Source organism: Amphiura filiformis, unplaced genomic scaffold, assembly GCF_039555335.1.
Source record: "Amphiura filiformis unplaced genomic scaffold, Afil_fr2py scaffold_215, whole genome shotgun sequence".
In the NCBI taxonomy this organism is placed as follows: domain Eukaryota; kingdom Metazoa; phylum Echinodermata; class Ophiuroidea; order Amphilepidida; family Amphiuridae; genus Amphiura; species Amphiura filiformis.
Genome location: NW_027305679.1, coordinates 47,051 through 68,788, shown reverse-complemented (window position 1 = coordinate 68,788; position 21,738 = coordinate 47,051). Strand labels below are relative to the sequence as shown.

Genomic DNA, 21,738 nt, shown 5'->3' with positions numbered 1-21,738 from the left:
CACAAAAAAAAAAAAAGAAGTATTGATTGATGAAAATAGAAATAAATACACCAGTGATACATAACTCCCATGGAAACCAGGTGGGTTCCGTAACTTCTTTTAACAGCAGAATATCGATAAAGGCTACTAGCCTGACGCAAATTTGTCCCATGAGTACAAGTTTGTACTCATGTATAAATTTGTCCCGTGAGTACAAGTATGAACTCGTGTATAAATGCTATAAGCATCCATGTGAATTAACTTTCAAAAATTATTCTTAGCAAGGATACCAACAAAGTTGTCAAAAAGAACAGAATAGAAAATAATGTTAACTGATTACTTCTAGCACATTAAAGCCATTATCTACTATCTTATACTATGAAATTGTTTCATTTTTTTAAAACCTGATATTTTGGCATATGTGTAATGCTTACACATTTAATTTAGATTTAATCGGCCAAAGTTGTTGTCTTTCTAGGACAACAGAGCAAAGTTCGACAAAAAGTTTTTTTATTATCCCTCTTACTTCCATTCATTTTTTTCCTTATCCCTCTTACTTCCATTCATGACATCCCACTTCCTGTCCCTATTGATATTTCCCAAGAAACACTCATGTCTTCTATTGTCTTGCTAATTTCCTTTTCCTTTATGTCCATGTCCCTATATATATGCACGTGTGTGTGTTGTCTTGTCACTCTGCCTTTTATAAAGATCCTGCTAGGATCGAAAGCTCAGGCCCCTAAAACTTTGAAATGTTTTTTATTATAACTTTATGTCCTCACATAGAACTGCATGTTAAATTGCCAAAAATACCAGTGATATATCGTTCACTCTACCTTGTTATTTCAGCTTAAAATGGACAGCAACTCATTCCGGCAATTGTTACTAATATTATTCAACATTTTGAATAAAGAATAACAAAGTTAGAATTTGACGGAAATTGTACATTTAATGGCTTTAAGTAACTACTCAATAAGTCACGTTTTCGATCATATGTATGCTTACAACTTTTACACGTAAATCCCCCATTACATCAAGGACACTTGTGACACACATCTAGTACATACTAAATGCATATTTTTATAAGCCGTTATTATTCGTAAGTCGTTCAATAAACAAAATTAGAAATACGCATTTGATACTTCTTTAACTTTGACTAAGTTCATAATTGTCCCAACAAGTGACACTTGATGAGATTGATGTCAATGTCATCGTACGTTAAAAACAGAAAATGAGGGGTCAAATTAAAGAAGACATCATCCGTAACAAAATGTATATTTCGGAGTATTTGTTTTATTGAACTACTTACGAATGATGGTGGCTTGCAAAACAAAGTGCTAGGTGTATTGGAATCTTTAATTGAAAAGGCTATGCTGCCAGCCAGTTAGGCTTGTTAACTTAAAAGTTAGCAAAATGACCAGCCCAATAGCAAAGCTACCAGAACTTATTCTTGGTTCGTACTGTTAAAGTTCACCCATGGGTGTAACATATAATAATACCACTATATCATTCAATACAAGCAGGAAACTCCAGGTTGCGTTTAACATGGATTTACTGGTAAATATAGGCTTGTTACACTCTCTTACTACCAGTTGCATTTAAAAATGATTGCAAGTTGTAATAATAATAATTTAAAGTGCATGGCACTCTTAGACACGCGGTCACAATTTATGTGAATGTAATGAAATGCAACTTTTATGTACCGAATTGCATCGTTATTGGTAATAATGTTGCGTTGTTCATTATGATATATATCAATGTTGTACAGTATAATTAAATACAAGTATAATTACAATTTTATATAATATATTAGACACAAACTACGCTCTTGTGTTTTTGATTATAATAAACAAAATAACGAGCAACAATATACAGGGTGTATCAAAATGATTGGTACCGAAGACCTCTCGTTTTTGCCGAATTTTTTTTACTACTTTTGGTGCCAGTTTGGAGTTAATTGTTTAAATATTTGTAATTATAGTAGTTCTATCTTCTCTAAGAATGTTCGATCATAAAGATATCACATTCTATTCAGAAGTTACATGATTCTAAAGGAAAGTAGGAGTCTTTACACTTTTCATCGTAACGCTGGATCAGTAGCGCACCATTTTCAAAGCTCTATTTTACTGCAAATACCTTGTGAGGATGATATGTTGAAAATCATGGTAATGTTTAATATTTTCCTTCATTCATAATATATATTGATGTAATAATCAATATTTATTGCTTGAGAGTAATATTATTGACTTGGATAATTTGTGTGGGGTGAAAGAAGTTTGTGTATCAACACCATCCAGGGCGGTAATTTAAATTGTATTTTTGAGATTACTAAGTAGATGGTGTGGCAGAATGGCTATAGACTGTAGACAGTGTAGGTTAGTTTAGACCTGGTAAAAGTTATTGGAATGGCTCCACAGTATTCCACACTTCAGTGTGCATTCATAGTTAAGAATCACTGGTCGACACGAAGCTATGGAGAAGTGCAAAGATGATTTAGGAGACAGTTTCTAAGAGCAAGGCGTATCCCATGCAAACATGCTATAACTTCCCATGCTTCAAAATTTGATATGGGCAGTTACAGAATGGACCCATCCCAGTTGTTAAGTTCTTTCAAGATAGGGCTTCACCTCACACTGCCAGAGCCGTAAGGCATGTAAGGCAGGGACTTCAGAAATTATCTTTCTAAAAGCATGTGTAAAGCAATTTTTTGTTATGTATACTGAGGTGGGCTATTGAAGAGTATGTATGCAATAAATGGTTCAAGCAGCGAACCTATTCATCTTGAGTTGTGTAAGTAAAACCATGATTACGTCGATCTTCGTTTAAATGACAATAGCTCCCAGATGCATCAACCTATCACCTTCAGATTAATAGATCAATAAGTTAATATATGCCCCTTTCTATTTATATTACAAAAACTATATTAATTAGCAATTTTATATTTTTGATATATTTTTTGAAAATGTCACATAGCCCGGTACCAATCATTTTGATACACCCTGTAGGATGTTCCTTAAAGAACTGTATCATCGTAAACTTAATACTTTGGGTATTTTAATGCCCAAACCAAACATAACTAAATAAATGATGTGCTTGAGGAATAAATCAGCTACTGTTTGAATTTTGACCACTGACCGCACTGTTCTTGAAATATAAGAGTTTTACGAAACCACCTCATTGTCAAACCTTTCCACGGATTCAAATATCAATCAATGATCTGTATTAAGAACACCAATCACTGCACACGAGGCGTCTATGTCATTGATTGGTATTTGACTCCGTGGAATGGGTTGAAAATGAGGTGTTTTCGTAAAATTCTTATACTGCAAGAACGGAGGGGTCAATTGTGAAAATTTAAAAAAGTAAGTGAAATACTCACAAATTAATGTTTCCGACGATACAGTTCTTTCGAGGACACCATGTATAACCAGTAACTAATCACCAGTGGCAGTGGCGGTACCAAGGAAGAAATGGGACAATTTCCAGTGGTACCCCGTCAAAACAAAACAAAAATCATGTCCAGTTTGGATAAAGAATTCAAATTTAAGACAAAAGTTCAGATTTGTGGTCTCTCTGAATTCCAATTTGACACCATTCTACCAGGAACCAACTTTCTGGTGCAGCCACTGATGAGTGATACAATTACTGTTACAGGTTTGATAAGTATACTGCGCCAAAAAGTATCCTTACACTTATAAATAATCACAATTTCAAAACTGAATAATATTGGGATAAATTTGTTTTTTTGTACTAGATGCATCTAACCCTGCACATTATGGCACCACATTGAATCCAATGTGACCTCAAGAAGTAAAGTTACAAGCAACTCCATAGTGATTGTTTCCTATAGCGATTTTACCACAAATAAATCCATTTTTAATGGAAACTGTACAAAATGGTATCAAGATTATGTCACATAACTATATATAAAATTGTATAAAAATATATCATTATGTAGGACACGTGTCCGCGAAACACAAGCAACACCTATCAATAAATATTCTAAAATAATATAGTTCATCAAAACAGCATCCTGCGACCTAAAACAGAAACAGGTAGACAGACAGACAGACAAATAAACAATAAATTGTTTCAGTGAAATTTGTTACATGTTCAGAACCTTTTAACGGAATTTTTCAATATGACCTCCTTGTTATTAATCATATGATGCATTGTGTTATTCATTAAGAAAATAAGCAACTATAGACATAAGTTAATCGTTCGAACCTTTCATCTTCCATTATTATGTATTATGTTGAACCCATTTCAAGTTCAATTTTTTTGCATTTTTTGTATTTGATGAACGATTTGGGACAATGCTGGTGAGATAGTGGTAGTGGAGCGGAGGATGCACAGCACCTCAGCAAATTAAAAAAATAAACCAATCATTCAACAACTACTCAGCCCAGGTAATTTGATATTTTCCTAATTTTGTATGGTACCACCCCTTATTCGTGTTATTTCGTAAAATATTCGAGATTCAATGTCCTCAAATCGTTTCCCAAAACGCAACTGAATAGACAAATGTCCAGTTTTAAAAGTGTCAAACTGGCCTATACAAAGCGCAAAAAGATTCCAACAAGCGCAACAAAGAGACAACACAGTTTCTTCAATGACGCTTTAGTTAAAGCAGTTTTTTTTCAGTTTTTACTTCTCTGTACTTTTCATAACTTTCATTTTGTTTGTCAGTTCTTTTGTTTCAGTTTTCTTTTGTTCCTTTTGTTTTTAAATTAAAGGCACGCATAAATTAGCCATTCACCACTCTCAAACCAGATGTCTTGTCCATGGAGTTTTGAAGAGGCCAGTCTGTCACTTTTAAAACTGGACCTTCGTCTAATCAAATGCTCGTAACTTTGCTTCTTGAAGTCACATTGGATTCAATGGGGTGTCATAATGTGCCGGATTGGATAGTGCATCTATTAAATAAATAAAATACCCAAATATGGTTTAGTTTTAAAATTAGGATTTTTCTTTCAAGTGTAAGAATACTATTTTGGTGCAGTATCATATACATTTTAGATCAAATTTGAGAGGGATGAACCCCATAGTGATTGTTTCCTATAGCGATTTTACCACAAATAAAACCATTTTTAATGGAAACTGTACAAAATGGTATCAAAATTATGTCACATAACTATATATAAAATTGTATAAAAATATATCATTATGTAGGACACGTGTCCGCGAAACACAAGCAACACCTATCAATAAATATTCTAAAATAATAGAGTTCATCAAAACAGCATCCTGCGACCTAAAACAGAAACAGGTAGACAGACAGACAGACAACAAATAAACAATAAATTGTTTCAATGAAATTTGTTACATGTTCAGAACCTTTTAACGAAATTTTTCAATATGACCTCCTTGTTATTAATCATATGATGCATTGTGTTATTCATTAAGAAAATAAGCAACTATAGACATAAGTTAATCGTTCGAACCTTTCATCTTCCATTATTATGTATTATGTTGAACCCATTTCAAGTTCAATTTTTTGCATTTTTGTATTTGATGAACGATTTGGGACAATGCTGGTGAGATAGTGGTAGTGGAGCGGAGGATGCACAGCACCTCAGCAAATTAAAAAAATAAACCAATCATTCAACAACTACTCAGCCCAGGTAATTTGATATTTTCCTAATTTTGTATGGTACCACCCCTTATTCGTGTTATTTCGTAAAATATTCGAGATTCAATGTCCTCAAATCGTTTCCCAAAACTCTCTAATTGGAAAAGAGTGGTATACTTACGATATAGCATTAATGGCTAAAGCCCTGGGTATAGGTTTACACGTCCGTTATAATAATACACACTGCTCCTCGGCGTATTACCAAATGGTGAAGTTTGTGGAGCATTTATACCAGATGTTTTGATCCCACGTGATGCGGTAAGTAACATGCGCAGAAAAACCAACATGGCCGCCAGACCGACCACAACTGCTATAACACACGACATGCTGATAACAGCAATGGAAGTGTCACTGAGTCCTGAAAAATATTGACTCAGGGTTAGCGATGTAGTCCAGAAAACAAGTTTTGTAAACGTTGACTTTGAGACTTTCTGGGTAAAACACAGCCCACATATTAATAACACTTGATGTATTTTCACTTATATAGGCCCTAGGCACTGATTAAGGACCAAAATTACAAAATCCTGTTTCAAATTCTCAAGATTTTTTCTTGACATAACGTGCATAGCAAAATATTCATTAATTTGCTGCTCACCAGCTTCATCAAAATGACTGGATCCGAAATAACCAAATCTGGAAAATTTGGTTCCATATTATAGGCCTATACCATGATTAAAGGAGGGTGCCCGAGTTCATCACATAGCATTTCCGTCTTGGTTGAATGACCCTGACCCCTTTGAATCGATAGCAAAATAACGTGTTCATAATATTATATTTAAAGGATCCATAGAATACTGTATGAAGAAAAAGTGGGTTAACCCCCCTTCGACATATTTTGGCTTGTAAAATCAAATCAAAACAAAACACTTTACACTTTTCTGCCCTAGTATTCCACATGGTCAATATGCATGATGAGATTAAATGGGTTCTCTACTGATATCATCCCAGGAAACACAAATCCTTTCAAATAAATGAATCTGAATCCGTTTTAAATGTCGAGCTATAATGACGGTATATCAAGGGTATAAAGCGTTTTATTAACATTCAATAATATTTAGTAGTATTGTTCATACAAAATGTTTTAAAAACACCCTCAATCTCTTTATATACCCCGGTATATCCCTGGACATTAAAATGTTATCAACATATTTTCACCAAAACCAAAACACGTTTTAAAAATGTTTTGTTTTGTGTTCGCAGGGAAAATCTCCACTTTGATGAAGAAAAAGTGCGGAATAAGTTGTTGAGCGGATCATCTGCTTTTAAATGACAACATTGATAATCAATGAAACAAACAGAAATCAAACACATAAATCACAATGTATCCGTTATTACTTACCTGGTCTGGCGGCACCGCCATCATCACCGCCGTCTGCAACAATATCAGTACATAGAGGACCGCCAAAACCGTTTGAACATCTAAAAAAACCCAGGTTTAATGAATTAGCATATGATAAAGCAAAGCACATCAATGGCGTAGCGACGGGGGGTAGAGGGGCGGCACATGCCCCGGGCGCCGAATTGACCAATTCAGCATCGATTCTGCACCCCCTCCTAGCGATGAAGTCAAAAGTTATGCGTGCTTCGGGCGCATTTCAGCACAAAATCATTTGAAATATCAATTTAAGACCCATATTCAACTTCATTATGACCAAAAATTAATGAGTAATAGGCCATATTTGTGCAAATTTTTGTGCGCTCCGCAAAAATTTGGGGGAGGGGCACCATTATGTATCCTTAGCCCTGGGCGCCACCACCCCTAGCTACGCCACTGAAGCACAGTTGATAAGACGAGAAATTATTATTCGTAAATAAGCTATATTTGTGTAGAAAGGCGGATTAATGTGATACACGATTCACCGAACACGAGTAACGAATAATGCCATCCACTTACACTGCGCAGATATACAATAAACGATGAGCATCCCTTAGCTAAAGTGACCTCATGTGAAATCAATAGTAACTTTTTATTTAGAGTAACCTATGTTTAGAGTAAAAAGCTGCCTTCAAGTTAAAATGACATAAAGGAATGAATAAATTATACATTGATATCCCCAACAGACTTACAGACAAAATGCAGTTTTCGTGTTGGTGTCACTGATACACGTACCACTGTTACGACAGAAATTTGGCGGGCAAATTTCTACATGAATCAATGAAATAAGAACAAACATGATTGTTAATCATTATTAAAACAAACAACGTTCAGAATCTAAAATTAATAGTTTTGTTGTATCTAACAGAGCCCAAACATTAGGAGTTATTAGCAAAATATATGCAATCTCCTTCTACCGACTAGACGACAGGTATGACACATTCTTTCGGTTATTTTTATCAAACACTGCACTATTAGACAATTCCCTAAAAATTTGGTGAAAAAGTGTATAATTCATCTTTATGGAATTTTATAGGTCAACTGTGGGCTAACATCTCGTGAATTAAGGGCTGGGGTAAGGGCAAACTAAAAGTACTGGTAACTACAGAGAGAAAGCGACGAGGAATCCCAAATCACAGCGCCAGGTAATGACCAGGTCACCAAGTGCAAATGTGCATTTATTTTGGAAGGTTCATGTTTGTTTTAAAATTTGGGGCGTTTTTTTCCGAAATTTGATATTTTGGTGATATTTCAAAGCGACATGCCAAAGACAAATCTTTTTGCACATACTTTGTTATTGCTAATACAACTCTTTTCTGCATACCTACGTTACAATTCATTTTGGTGATATAGTAATATTATAAATTTTGTTACTGCATTTTGGAGCTTTCGATGCAATTTTAGGCTTACCGGGATTTAACGTTGATATCTGGTCCTGCTCCTTTTATAATTTTACTTTGATCGTCGGCTTTTGTAAATAACAGAATGTAGATTGGCTCTGAATAAGTATCGTAGTCCTCTCGGTGGGTTTTTTCATGATATAATTAGTTTGAATTCCATGTCACAACCCAAAATTTACCTCTGAATTCAGGGCTCAAGGCTGTTTTCGGAATAGCCGTAGACTCAAAAAGTGCACGAGTGGCGACTATTATATAGTTTTATACTTTCCGCATTGATGATTGCGTCTACGCCTAATAATATACTTCTTTGTATTATGTTGGCTGTATCAAGGTATGAGCTGGTATACAAAGAATTGGTTACATGTCAATGACCTTTTGGTTAGTATGACTTCAGGGATAGGCACTTTGTGCGCCTTTCTATTATGCTGAATTTTTACCCGCAGACGTACATGTGCCCGTGGCATGTGCCAATATTGCGTAACGTTAGAGGTTTTCTTTCACATCGAGAAGGCTGTGTGGTTATGTGGCCGAGCAGCCTAATGCGTTGTGATTTCTTCGTTGCTGTTCTGAGCGTCGCTTGTTCGAAACCGTGCGTCTATCATCTTTCTTGTGCTGCTTTATTTTTTACCAGCGTAGGGCCTAGAAAAACTAATTTATAATTTCTTCTTGTATTATTTATTTATTTATTTATTTATTTATTTATTTATTTATTTATTTATTTATTTATTTATTTATTTTTCGATTGATTATTTGATGATTGAGTGAGCAGATTTATCGATTGCTACTTTAGTTGTGGGATTTCTATTTGATTTTGAATGACATCGTACATTAGAATTGATGTTTTCCGTTAAGGTTGGTCTGAACCCTGGAATTATGGAAAGTTTCGGGCCTCATTAGTTTATAATTGGTGGTCCAAAGTATATAAAAGTATACATATTTAGAATGGCAAATACTTGATAAAATTTTTTTTTTTTCGTGCATCCTATCAAAAAATTCTTGGGCCAAATTTTTTTTATTATTAATTTTTAAAAACTAGATAAAAATATCTAGGAGCTGTTTTTTTTCATTTTTTTTGAATTTCGACCAACTTTCGAAATTTGCACCAAAAGTGGTCAAAAAACGCAAAATTTTCAAAAACACTCGTTAAAAAGCCTGATTTTCGCCCAAATTTCAAATATTTTTGGTGAAGTTGGTCAAAATTCCAAAAAATAAAAAAACGGCTCCTAGATATTTTTATCTAGTTTTTAAAAATATATTAAAAAAAATTTGGCCCAAGAATTTTGTTAATCCCATGGCTATTATTTTTTGGTTATCACTTTGAACCGACGATCTTATAGTCTTACAGTTGACATGTACATGTAAATCATCTTACCACATATATCACCGACGTTTAATGGGCAATTGTCACATTGATCTCCCAGCCCATCGCCATCCGTGTCTTCCTGATTCGGGTTAGGATTATCCGGACAGTTGTCACATCCGTCCCATATGCCATCATTATCGGTATCAGGATCGTCTAATTCGTCTAATAAAGATGAGTCAAAATATGAATCAATTTAATTATTTTCTTCTTTTTAAGGGGGTACAACACCCCTGGCCAATTTTGTGCCTATTTTTGAATTTTTCTCAAAAATTATAGCTCATTGGTGACAAGTAAGATATGTGGATATTATAGGGGCAAGGACTACAACTACTGCACTGGGAATTTTATTTCAGCACAGACGACAGTTGTGGAGTTGCTGAATTTTCAGTGCAGTAGTTGTAGTCATTGCCCCTATAATATACATATCTTACTTGTAACCAATGCGCTATCATTTTTGAGAAAAATTCAAAAATAGGCACAAAATTGGCCAGGGGTGTAGTACCCTCTTAAAGTGGAAAATTAAACAAAAACCCAAGGCAATTATAATTTTTTCACCCAAGGCTGTTGTTTGCTGTAACCGAGCAATCCTTTTGGAAACTTATTATTTATCTAATACGGTATGTAGCTTAATTTGTAATACAAGAATGCCTGTGAGCTTTGAACTGAAATTTTCAGCATGACAGTGTCGTACTGTAAAAGGGTCACGTATGAAAAAAAAATCACAAGAGATAGCACACAGGTATAATGTATAGGCCAAAATATAGGGTCCACAACTTATAAGTTCCCCCTAATACTTTTTAAAATATAAACTGGTATTTTTGTTAGCCAAATCCAAATAGAAATTACTCACGAATCTGAGCTTTCGCCATCTTGGCTGATGGCTTGATCACAGATGAACTGGTCCACTGCTTTTCCCGCGAGACTTGGTTGCTAAGGACGCATCCTCGTTACCCGGAAGTGATGTTGATTTTAGCAGTGGGTCATATACATGATCTAGAAAGTGTGCACCTTCGTCACGGTTGAGTGGGTTCTTGCCCCTCCTTCTGATTTGGATGGCCTCCCTGACTCTCCTCGTGAACGCATTAGAGTCTCTGTCGAGTAATTTGGCCCCTCCCAGTCGATGACATGGTTATCTTGCGCTATGTGGTCTGTTATTACCGATTTGTGCTGCTCTGTGGCGGATAGCTTTCTGTTGGCTCTTTTAAAGTTCTTAGTCGCAATCTTGTCGGCGTCTTTCTGGTGTTCTTTCTTTCTTACCCCAAACGGCCTTCAGTCTCTCCTATATAGGATTTGTTGCAACCTTTGCATGGGATGTCATACACGACTTCGCTGGTTTGGTCAATGTCCTTTTTGTCCTTGGGGTGGACAAGAATACTTTTGAGCGTGTTGGTTGGTCTCATGGCCGTTGTACACCCATGTTTACGAAAGACTCTTTGGAGTTTCTCAGATGTACCCTCCACATAGGGTATTACAACCATGCCTTTAATTGGGTTCTCGTTTGTCTTTTTCTGTGGTTTTGATGCAGTTGCTTTGTCCTTCATCTGTTGTTTAACCCTGTCCACTGCCCATCGGGGGTATTCACAGACCGCCAGCGCCTTAATGATTCTTTGCTCCTCCTCTTTTTTGTCTTCTTCCTCTGTCACAATCTTGTCTTTTCTATCCATCAACGTCCTGATTACACCCAGGTTTTTTTTTAGGTAAACTTTATACTTCCTCTACGAAGAGGAGAAGGAGGGCCAAAAACCATTCCTGGACACTTTGCTCATTCGTAAACAAGATGGTACGGTCAAACTGCTGGTGTATCGCAAAAAAACCCACACCGACCAATATTTAAGCTTCAAATCACAGCACCCACTTCACCAGAAACTAGATTTAATTAATTAATAAATAAATTAATAATTAATTAATTAATTAATTAATTAATTAATTAATTAATTAATTAATAAACAAATAAATAAATAAATAAATAAATAAATAAATAATTAATTTTGTGACAGGGATTGGTTAAATATATAAATGTAAATGGAGACAGAAAGAGTTTTGTATAAATAAATAGATTTATTTAATTAATTATTTAATTAATTAATTAATAATTAATAAATTAATAAATTCCATCCGAGGTCAAAGGTTATCAATCAGAAGTCATCCGGGGTCAAAGGCCACATGGACGTCAACGGGGTGAAACAGAATTCACAGTACCACTATCATGCCGCAACTAATACCATTTTGTGCCAGGGTTGCATTATAATATTAACCTTTTAAAGAAGAAAGAGTAGTCAGTTAAATAAATAATTAATTAATCAATGTCATCAACAGAGGTCATTCGGGGTCAGGTTATATGGGGTCAACGAGATGAAACAGTATCGCTATCATGAGTACATATCACTTGAGTACATATGTCCAATACCATCAACAATAAAAAGTAATAATTATCAAAAAGTATTTAAATACCTCCGATTAATAAAAGTCATTGAGAATATGACTTGGATCCTGATTCGTCACTGTTTCAAATGCAACATCCAATTTTTCTCTGGACCAGACGCATTTTTAAAACGGTTTTTTTTACATAATGAACCATTGTGACTGCACGAAATTGCGTGTGACACTATAATTGGGTCCATATGTGTAAAACAAAATAAGGCTACCCATACCTTTTTACACGTTTGCATTTCGTCAAATATTTTTTGATTTATTTAAAAAGTATTTAGGGGGAACTTATAAGTTGTGGACCCTATATAATTATTACGTCAAGTTAAAAGGATCTGTTAGAAACTTCATATCCACAAAAAATAGCCTATGTAGTTAAATTCAAATTTGGTTAATGGCCTGAGCTTTCGATCCTACGATGCTAGACAAAATAGGTTGATAAAAAAATAGAATGTGCAGCTTGTAATGGCCATAATTTCGTTGCTTAGAGTGATAAAATGGCGCTTTCTTTAGCGCTAAGTCTAAACATTACCCTCACCCCAATACCTACCCCTACCCCACCAATCAATGTTGGGTACTACTGAGCGCACATGAACAAAATGTCATGTCAGGATTCAACATTGATCGGGGGAACGGGGGCTCATTTGCAATACCGTACTAATTTCATTACAACACTTTTATCCAGGGTTGTTTCTAAGGCTACCCGAAATTACATAATGACACATGTTTTATAGCTATAGTTTTTTCATTCTTCGTCCGATTTACATGAAATTTTACATCAGGACTCGTAACAAATTTACTGTCTTAATTGTTCTGGTGTCACTAGTGTAAGGGAACGGTCAATTTATATACATGCAGCCTATAATTTGAAGTACACGCAATTCACCTTTTAAGTTAAAAGTAGCTCATATAATATTATAAATTGTATCATAAGTGTTGTACATCCAAGAAATGTTCATTTTAAATTTTACATGTAAATGAAATATTATAAAGGCAATTCATGAAAGTATAATCTGAGAAACAGAACATGACAAATGAAATAAATGTTTTTCAAGTTAATGAATAGACAAAATCCACAGAAAATCATTATTTCAGTAGATAGTTAGTGGCTTGAGCTTTCGATCCTACAATGCTAGACAAAATTGCTGGGCCAAAATTAATAAGAAAACACGCAACAATTGCACGTTTTGGTCCATTTCCCCTCATATTGTAAAGATCTTAAAATTCGACTTTTTTGGCCAATAAGAACAAACTGAAGGATTAGGATGCCCCCAATCAATGTTGGGTACTTCATTTGGCAAAAAAGAGAATATTTTTTTAATTCCAAGAAATTAATGCTGTATTTTTCTGGAATCAGGAGTAGACATGAATATATTTGCGCGTGGATGCAATAGGTGAACGTGTAACGTTAACTTGACCACTGTAACCAATCAGCACTCTTGAATCACATCAAATTGACATCAAGTATCGCAGTCACGTGCGAAAATCTAATCCTGGCTATTGTTTTACTAACCTCGTACGCCGGGACAACGATCACACGCATCCCCATATCCATCCCCGTCAGAATCAGATTGATCTGGATTTCCATCATTTACACAATTATCACATGCGTCACCGACGTTGTCATTGTCGGCGTCGGCTTGGTCAGTATTTACGTCACCTGGGCAATTATCGCACGCGTCACCGAAACGATCCCCATCACGGTTTTCTTGGTTGGCATCGGGGATAAACGGGCACTTGTCAGGTTCGTCACTAATACCTAAAGTACAACAACAACAAAAAATCAAGGCAAAGATATGTAGATCACTAAGCTAACATTGCACACAAACATGAACTATATAAATTTGTTATTAGTCATACATGTAGGCCTACGCCACATTGTCCGACCTACATGTATGATATCTTATAAATATGACTCTTCATGTATGGTAGGCCCGACTATGGCCGACCAGCTATGCCAATGGTTGTAAAATCATAATGTTACTTTTGAATGACATCTGTTACCTTAAAATTACCAATACCATATTTTCAAGAGATACAAGCTTTGAATGACATTTTCACCTATTTCATTTGACTTGATAATGCCTTAAAACCTGTAAAACAAAGGTCAAGCAGAATATTGATTATTATAACATTGACATTTGACATGTTATACTTTACTCAACCTTTTGGTACTTACATACCTTATTCCATGTTATTGTAGACCCTGTTAACATGGATAAGGGCAAATACAAGCATCTTAATATTAAATGAAATAAAATGAAAAAAAATAATGTGGTCCCTCCTTAAAGTGTAACCTCCATTAGTTAAGTCTGGTTTAAAGTTAGACCTGGGACCTGGTCTATGTAGGTCTAAAGACATAAATCATATAATTACCATCATTATCGTCGTCGTCATCACACTCATCTCCTTCGCCGTCTTGGTCATTGTCTAATTGATTAATTTCATCAGTATATTGACACACTGTAAATAGAAATTACATCACTATATTGACAGTCTGACTATAATGGGAAAAATATTGTGCCCAAGGTATTCACTCCCGTTGGTGTCCAAGTAAGGGGTCCTAGGTACAACATTTATAAAGGGTGACAGATAAAAACATTACTTTTTCTTAATTCAAAATGTATAGACGTAATACCTAACATGCTTTACATACACACTACTTATTTACCTGTGCAATCAGCGAAAACTGAGCCTGTTGCTGCTGTAGACGTCCCTGATGGACAGCGATCACAGCCAACCTGAGCACCTGCGCTTTGATAGAAACCCTTTCGACAGGGAATGCACTCAGTACTTCCTACGTTTGGTTGGTACGATCCTGGATCACATTCAAGGCAGGATGCCTGATTATAACTCGGTTGGTATGTACCTGCTTGGCACAGATCACAGTTAAGAGAACGTGGACTAGACTGAGTCGATCCTGGTTCACATGGAGTACAAGGAGCAAGCCCGGTTGACGAACTCTCGCCTGGCAGACAATACGCTGTGGAAAAAATTGAATTGCACACAATACAGGCTGAGTCAAAAAGAAGTAAACTCATGTTTGAGGGCTGTAACTAGAGATCTGTAAGGAATCTGCTATAAATGAAAAGAGCAAACTCTACGCGTCGAAATGAAAAAGGAATTGTTGCAATTGCTCACGGGAAACTCAAGTTATACTCATTTGAATATAACCACCCATTTTCGTAGCTGCACACGGTTTCACTTCCCAAGTACCTATTATATTAATTGGTAAGGCGCGATATTCAAATGCAAATAAAGTTACGTGGCAGGTGTGGTTTCGATCAATAATTCCCTCATGTTGAAGGTTTTTGTTAATACGAATTTTACCTCATTGCACTACATTATAATGAAATGGGCCAAATGACAACATGGCACCACAATTTACCGCACGGGAGCGCACGTTTTTGTCAATGAACTATCATGAAACTAAGAGTCCCACTGAAGATCAGTGTCTTTTTCGTCTCCAATTTCCCGCAGCTAATCGGATTCCATGTAAGGGAGCATTATATATAAGAATGTGAACAATCTCAATGTACATGGGACACTAAGAACAGACAGCCGGAAGCTTCAGGCAGACCACGAACTGCTAGATCACAAGTGAACATTGCTGGAGTTAGACTTGCGTTACAGCAAGACCCAAAGATCAGCTCAAGACGCAATCCTTTACCCAACATTCCCCAATCAGGCTTCTGCCGGATCGTTCGTTCAGACTACAATTTACATTAGCATCAATTCATGGACTTACATCCTGTTTGTTGAATATTATTAAAGCAAAAGTTGTCATTTCATCCTGTTAGCACTTTGCTGATTCGTCGAAATTGAAAAGGATGAAAATCAATTAGCCGTGTGCATCTTCAAATATGAGTGGTTGTATTCAAATAAGTATAACATAAGTTTGCTGTGAGCAATTGCAACAATTCCTTTTTTTATTTAGACGCGTAGAGTTTACTCTTTTCAATGATATTTTCATTTATAGCAGATTCCTTACAGATCTCTAGTTACAGCCCCTCAAACATAAGTTTACTTCTTTTTGACTCAGCCTGTATATGACCCGTTTCTCAAACCCGCAACATGGTGGCAGAGATGAAGGCCTCAAAAAGATACATACCATAAACATTGCAAAATTTCTCAATTATTTTGTTGTTGTTTCTGTAGGATTATGTACCTATATTACACATGAAACTACAAGAGTATTTAAGAAAGGGGGAATATTAAATCAATAATTGCCTGTTGACATTTGGTAACCCCCATCCGGTCCTGTGTATTATACATGTACATTATATTTTTCCTTGCATTGACACTAATATCTAAATAACGCGTGTGAAATTTTTGACAAGTATACATGGTATCAATTCGGTATCATTCTCAAGCTTATTTCTTAATCTTTAGGTATACAATTTCCATGTTCCATGGTTTTGGTGGGAAAGGGTTATAATACATCTGACTTCGTTAGTGTGCAAGGAGAATGTCATAAGTAAAGTATAAACAACCAGTGCCCTGATGCTGTTACCACCCGATCTTGTCACGGTCTGGTTCAAGAGATCCCAAAGACACATAGACTAGGAGTCGCACATTCCTCAAACTTGGTGGGTGGGTACATCTTGACCCGAGACATAACAAGTTTGTATTGATTAGTGGGTCAAGGTCACCTGAGGTCATCCAGGGGTTATTTGAGGTCAAATTAGTAAAAACTGTCATCTGGGCATCAAACTTGGTGGGTGGATGCATCTTGACACAAGTTTGTATTGGTTAGTGGGTCAAGGTCAATAGAGGTCAATCCAGGGGTCATTTGAGGTCAAATTAGTAAAAACTGTCATATGGACATGAAACTTGGTGGGTACATTCAACATTTAGAGCCAAATTTTTGGAAGGTCATTTCCGGGTAACCAGGGGTCATCTGAGGTCAAATTAGTAAAAACTGTCGTATGGGCATGAAACTTGGTGGGTACAGTCACCATTTAGAACCAAATTTTCGGAAGGTCATTTCGAGGTCACCAGGGGTAATCTGAGGTCAAATTAGAAAAAAAACTGTTGTATGGGCATGAAACTTGGTGGGTACGATCACCATAAGTCGGGTAAACGCGACAGCCGAGAACCGCCAAATACGGGTGACCGCCTAGTAATATATTATAATGTTCTGGAGATATAGTGGCAGCACTTTCTTTCTTTCTTTCTTTCTTTATTCATTCATTCATTCATTTATCTTTTATTTATTTATTTATTTATTTATTTATTTATTTATTTATTTATTTATTTATTTATTTATTTATTTATTTATTTATTTATTTCAGTACAGTTTAACAAATAAAAGTATCAACAAAACTACGGGAAATGTCCGCAATTGCGAATTAAAAAGATAAAAAGAATGAATCTAATGAAAGGTCAAACTTTTCAATTGATCGGCGGTTTTTCCTCCCTCCAAGCTACATACACTTTAGTACATATCATTAGATTTAGAAAGTTTACTTCGAGGACTGTTATATATCAAAAATTAAAAAATATCAAATTCGCGAAAAAAAAAAAAATCAAAATTATTTGATATCAGAAGGACATTCTTCGTATTCACAATGCAATTCAATGTCTGACGTGCTCTCATGTCCCACAACAAATACTGTCGAAACGCTCATACCAGAGCCCTTGTAAAATTTCATATTCAATAATTATGTGTATTATGTACTTACCCAAACACAAATCAGCAGAATTGGATCCTGTTGTAAGCGTTGACATACTTGCGCCACATGTAATACATCCAGTGCTGAATTCCAAATCTTGATAGTAGCCAACATCGCATGGCTTGCACTCGGTAGATGCTGTGTTTTCCTGAAAGGTCCCGGGTTCACAAGGAAGGCACACAGCGGAACCAGAATTAGATGCGTATGATCCAGGTACACACGGTGAACATTCACTCGATCCTACGTTTGGTTGCGAATAACCACGCTCACATAAAACACACGAAAAAGCGCCAGAACTGGCTTGGTAAGAGCCCGGTTGGCAAATATCACATGAGGCAGCACCATCATTGGCTTGGTAGGATCCCGGCTCACAATCAATACACGATAAATTTATTCCTGATTCGGGTTGGTATGATCCAGAATCACACGGTGTGCATGTCGAACCGGACGGTTGGTTACCGGATCCACATGCTACAGAATATATAAAACAAACCAACTGCTTCTTTATGTGTTGTAAAAAAAAATTGCCATATGGCCATGCGTTTTGAACTGAACACCCAAAAAGGGTGGTGGTGTCACACTTTTTACAATGATAGTTTTGTTTTTTGAGCATATCTTTAAAAGTAAAGAAGCTATGGCAATAAAAAGCTAATATATTCATAATGACCTATGGAAAGTTACATGAAGGTATCTTGAACAGAGACAGAATGGTATTCAATCCAATGACCCAAGTCAGGGGTGGTGGAGGCAGCGGCTCACTATATGTACAAACTCAATGGGAAATTTCATTTTTGGTGCCTCGCAGTGCACAAATATAGAAATTTTCTTTAAAAATAGTGTATATCAATGAATTTGGTACCAACAGAAAGCTGACATTATTATCTACACATTTATTTCGTACAAAGTTAAATAGTTAGCTGCTTTAGGGTATATGATAGGCCAATGTTCTCCAAGATAATAAGAAAAATTAATTCCATTTCGATCACTTTTTGAAGGGTTCTATCATTTTACGAAAGTGATAACCCCCATACATTTATATATTGCAGGAAAGCCCTTACTCTGATCTATTAGAAAATGACATAACATAGAAATGTTAGTGACATTATACCCCTGTACCAATGTCAGTTGATGTTTTTGTCCCATTCACATAACTGTAGCATTAGTACCTTACATCTGACAGTGTTTCTGAGTCTCTTGTTGGATTCCTTGTTCAATTTCCTTTCAGAAAATGTATACTTTTTTTTTTATCATGCTGGGGGTATGGTTTGATAAATAAGGTGAAAGAGTGTCGCGAATTTCAAAAAGCAGTGTGTGACGAAAAGTTGGCGATGTTAAAACACATGGCCATATTGAAGCTAAACTGGTGAAAAATTGGCACATTTTATTTTAAAATGACCAAATATGGGGTTACTTTTGGTTAGAAACCCATATACAGGCGTCAACATTGGAGGATGATTGTATGGACCATCCACCCTATCAAAATATTGCGGGGGGGGGGGGATTTATCAATGATTTGCTATCCTGCTTGTGTTTCAGCCGAAAACCGTGTATTTAAGACCAAATAAGGCATTTACATAAATCTGTAATTTATATAGACCTACTGACAGTATATTAACTCCTCAAAAGAAGAAACTTTCAAAAATGGTTGTATATCAGAAAATTTTGAAATCTATCGCCATATTGTTTCAACGAAAACATTGTTCTTTCCTGTCAACAATGTCACCTCATTTGTGACGATAACTTATTCCACGGCTGAGTAACTTTCTTTGAAAGACAGAGAGGTATCAAAGAAAATGTGCGAAACTGACCATTATCTGCGCTCATCTTATTGCTCTGAATGAATGAACGAGTGGTTTAATGCATGAATAAATGATGAATGAAAAGTTGTTTGCAGTACATCATGTTGAATGAAAAGGGCTAGGATGGGATTAGCAGTTCTACTACATGTGGATCAACGCAAGTCAACCTATCTTGTTGGTCACTTCTTCATAGTGGTCATTTGCAAGAAAGTTCTAATGAAACATGGTTCGATTACCAGACCTGGATAAGGCTCGCGCTATTGGTCAGCTTGAGGCTGGCATACCTCAGAATCACGTTGCGGCAACTTTCGGATTTTCCTGCAGTATGATCTCCAAGCTAAAAGTCACGTTTCGTCAGACCGGAGATGTCAAAGACAGACCCAGAAGTGGCCAAGTTAATATGGAAATAGATTTTTCAGATATAAAGCCGTTTTGGTAAGTTTCCAAACTTTGTTTGAGGAGTTTATATTAGCTACATGTATTTGAATAAGGCTTCAACTTCGTCAATACTGCTGTTTTCTTCATTTTTTGCCAATTTCCGATTTCAAAAATACCAAATGAATATTTGAATGACTTCACTTTTAAGCAATTTATACACAATTTTTTTTTTTTAACACTTGCGCTGGGATCACTGAGTAGGCCTTTAAGTTAGTCATCGAAATAATTAAAGATACCCATACCTAACACTACTGTAGCTGAAACAGAGGCAGTACCACCCACAACAGGCCCGGAGACCGGATTATATAAAAAAGTTAACGCATCTACCATTGCTAACTCTGGCGATGTGAGGCCTTCTGCATAGAACTGACCACTACCACTAGGAGGAGGCGTGAAACTTATTCCATTGTCACACGTGGCAGTAGGTGTATTGCATCTCACTAAACCAAGAACATCTCCTTGTTCAACCTCAATACGAGACGATTCTGGCATTATATCGTATGTGTTAGCCTGATTAGGTGTTACAGATCCAGCAGGAACATTGGTAACACCGACGATACTGAAGCCACTTCCCATTGGTCGTAGAACTAATAGTTTAACAGGTGCTGATTTGGTGGCGAAAAACATCCATGTTGTTAAAAGTCCATTACACGATATTTCGTCACTCGCAAACACAAACATTGTCACAGGGGATCCAGGACCTGAAAAATCGGCAACACGCGCGATGATGTCTGGTCCTTCGAAACATTCTGTAGCATGACAAATCAAGTTTAAAAAAATAGATCTATATGATCGATACACTTCATAATGTTTTGAAATATTAATCAATATTTTTTTAGCTCATAAAATAAAACATAGCTGACGTTAAAAGTCAAATTTTAAGGGATCTGGAATGAGCGTTTTAAGCATTTCGACAGTATTTTTTGTGGGACATTAGAGCACATCAGATATATCGAATTGCATTCTGAATACGAAGAATGTCTTTCTGAAATCAAATAATTTTCATTTTTTGAAATTCACGATATAATACAAATTTTATGACAAATTATTAAAATTTGATATTTTTCACAATTTGATTATATAACAGTCCTCGAAGTAAATGTTATAAATCTAATGACATATTCTTAAAGTGTATGTAGCTGGGAGGAAAAGCCGACGATCAATTGAAAATTTTGACCTTTTATATTTTTTTCCCAAAAAGACCTAATTTTTTTTGTGTTTTGGGAAACAATTCCGTATCTTCAATATGAAAGGTCAAAATTTTCAATTGATCGTCGGCTTTTCATCCCACCGACATACACCTTAAGTATAAATTATAATTTATAAAGTTTATTTCGAGTACTGTTAAATATCAAAAATATCAATTTTTAATCATTTGCCATAAAATGTGTATTACATTGCGAATTTTAAAAAAATCACATTTATTTGATATCAGAAGGACATTCTTCGTATTCAGAATGCAATTCGATATGTCTGATGTGCTCCAATGTCCCACAATAAATACTGTCCAAACATTCATACCCCATCCCTTAATATGGTCAATATTTGGAATAACGGGCCAATAACATTTTTGAATGTTTTCACAATTACAGTCACAAAATCCAAAGACTTGACACAAATCTATAGGCATTCAGAATCTTGAGTTAGAGA

At 35.8% G+C, this 21,738-nt stretch overlaps 1 protein-coding gene across 3 annotated transcripts; it reads right to left on the bottom strand.

Annotated features, from left to right (window-relative positions):
- Window positions 1–908: 908 nt before the first annotated feature.
- LOC140145321 (uncharacterized) lies at window positions 909–20,831 on the bottom strand. Of its 3 annotated transcripts, none has more exons than XM_072167081.1 (10): window positions 20,331–20,831; window positions 17,861–18,322; window positions 14,848–15,159; window positions 14,553–14,639; window positions 13,690–13,935; window positions 9,759–9,911; window positions 7,679–7,754; window positions 6,951–7,030; window positions 5,733–5,969; window positions 909–4,019 (listed from the first exon to the last, which is right to left on the bottom strand). In XM_072167081.1, the coding sequence occupies exons 1-9, from the start codon at window positions 20,767–20,769 to the stop codon at window positions 5,749–5,751; spliced, it is 2,076 nt and encodes a 691-aa protein (XP_072023182.1). In that variant the 5' UTR covers window positions 20,770–20,831; the 3' UTR covers window positions 909–4,019; window positions 5,733–5,748. The 3 variants fall into 3 exon arrangements, with proteins under 3 accessions (XP_072023182.1, XP_072023180.1, XP_072023181.1); XM_072167079.1 differs by lacking the exon at window positions 909–4,019 and adding an exon at window positions 4,026–5,233; XM_072167080.1 differs by lacking the exon at window positions 909–4,019 and adding an exon at window positions 4,026–4,895.
- Between the last annotated feature and the right edge of the window lie 907 nt (window positions 20,832–21,738).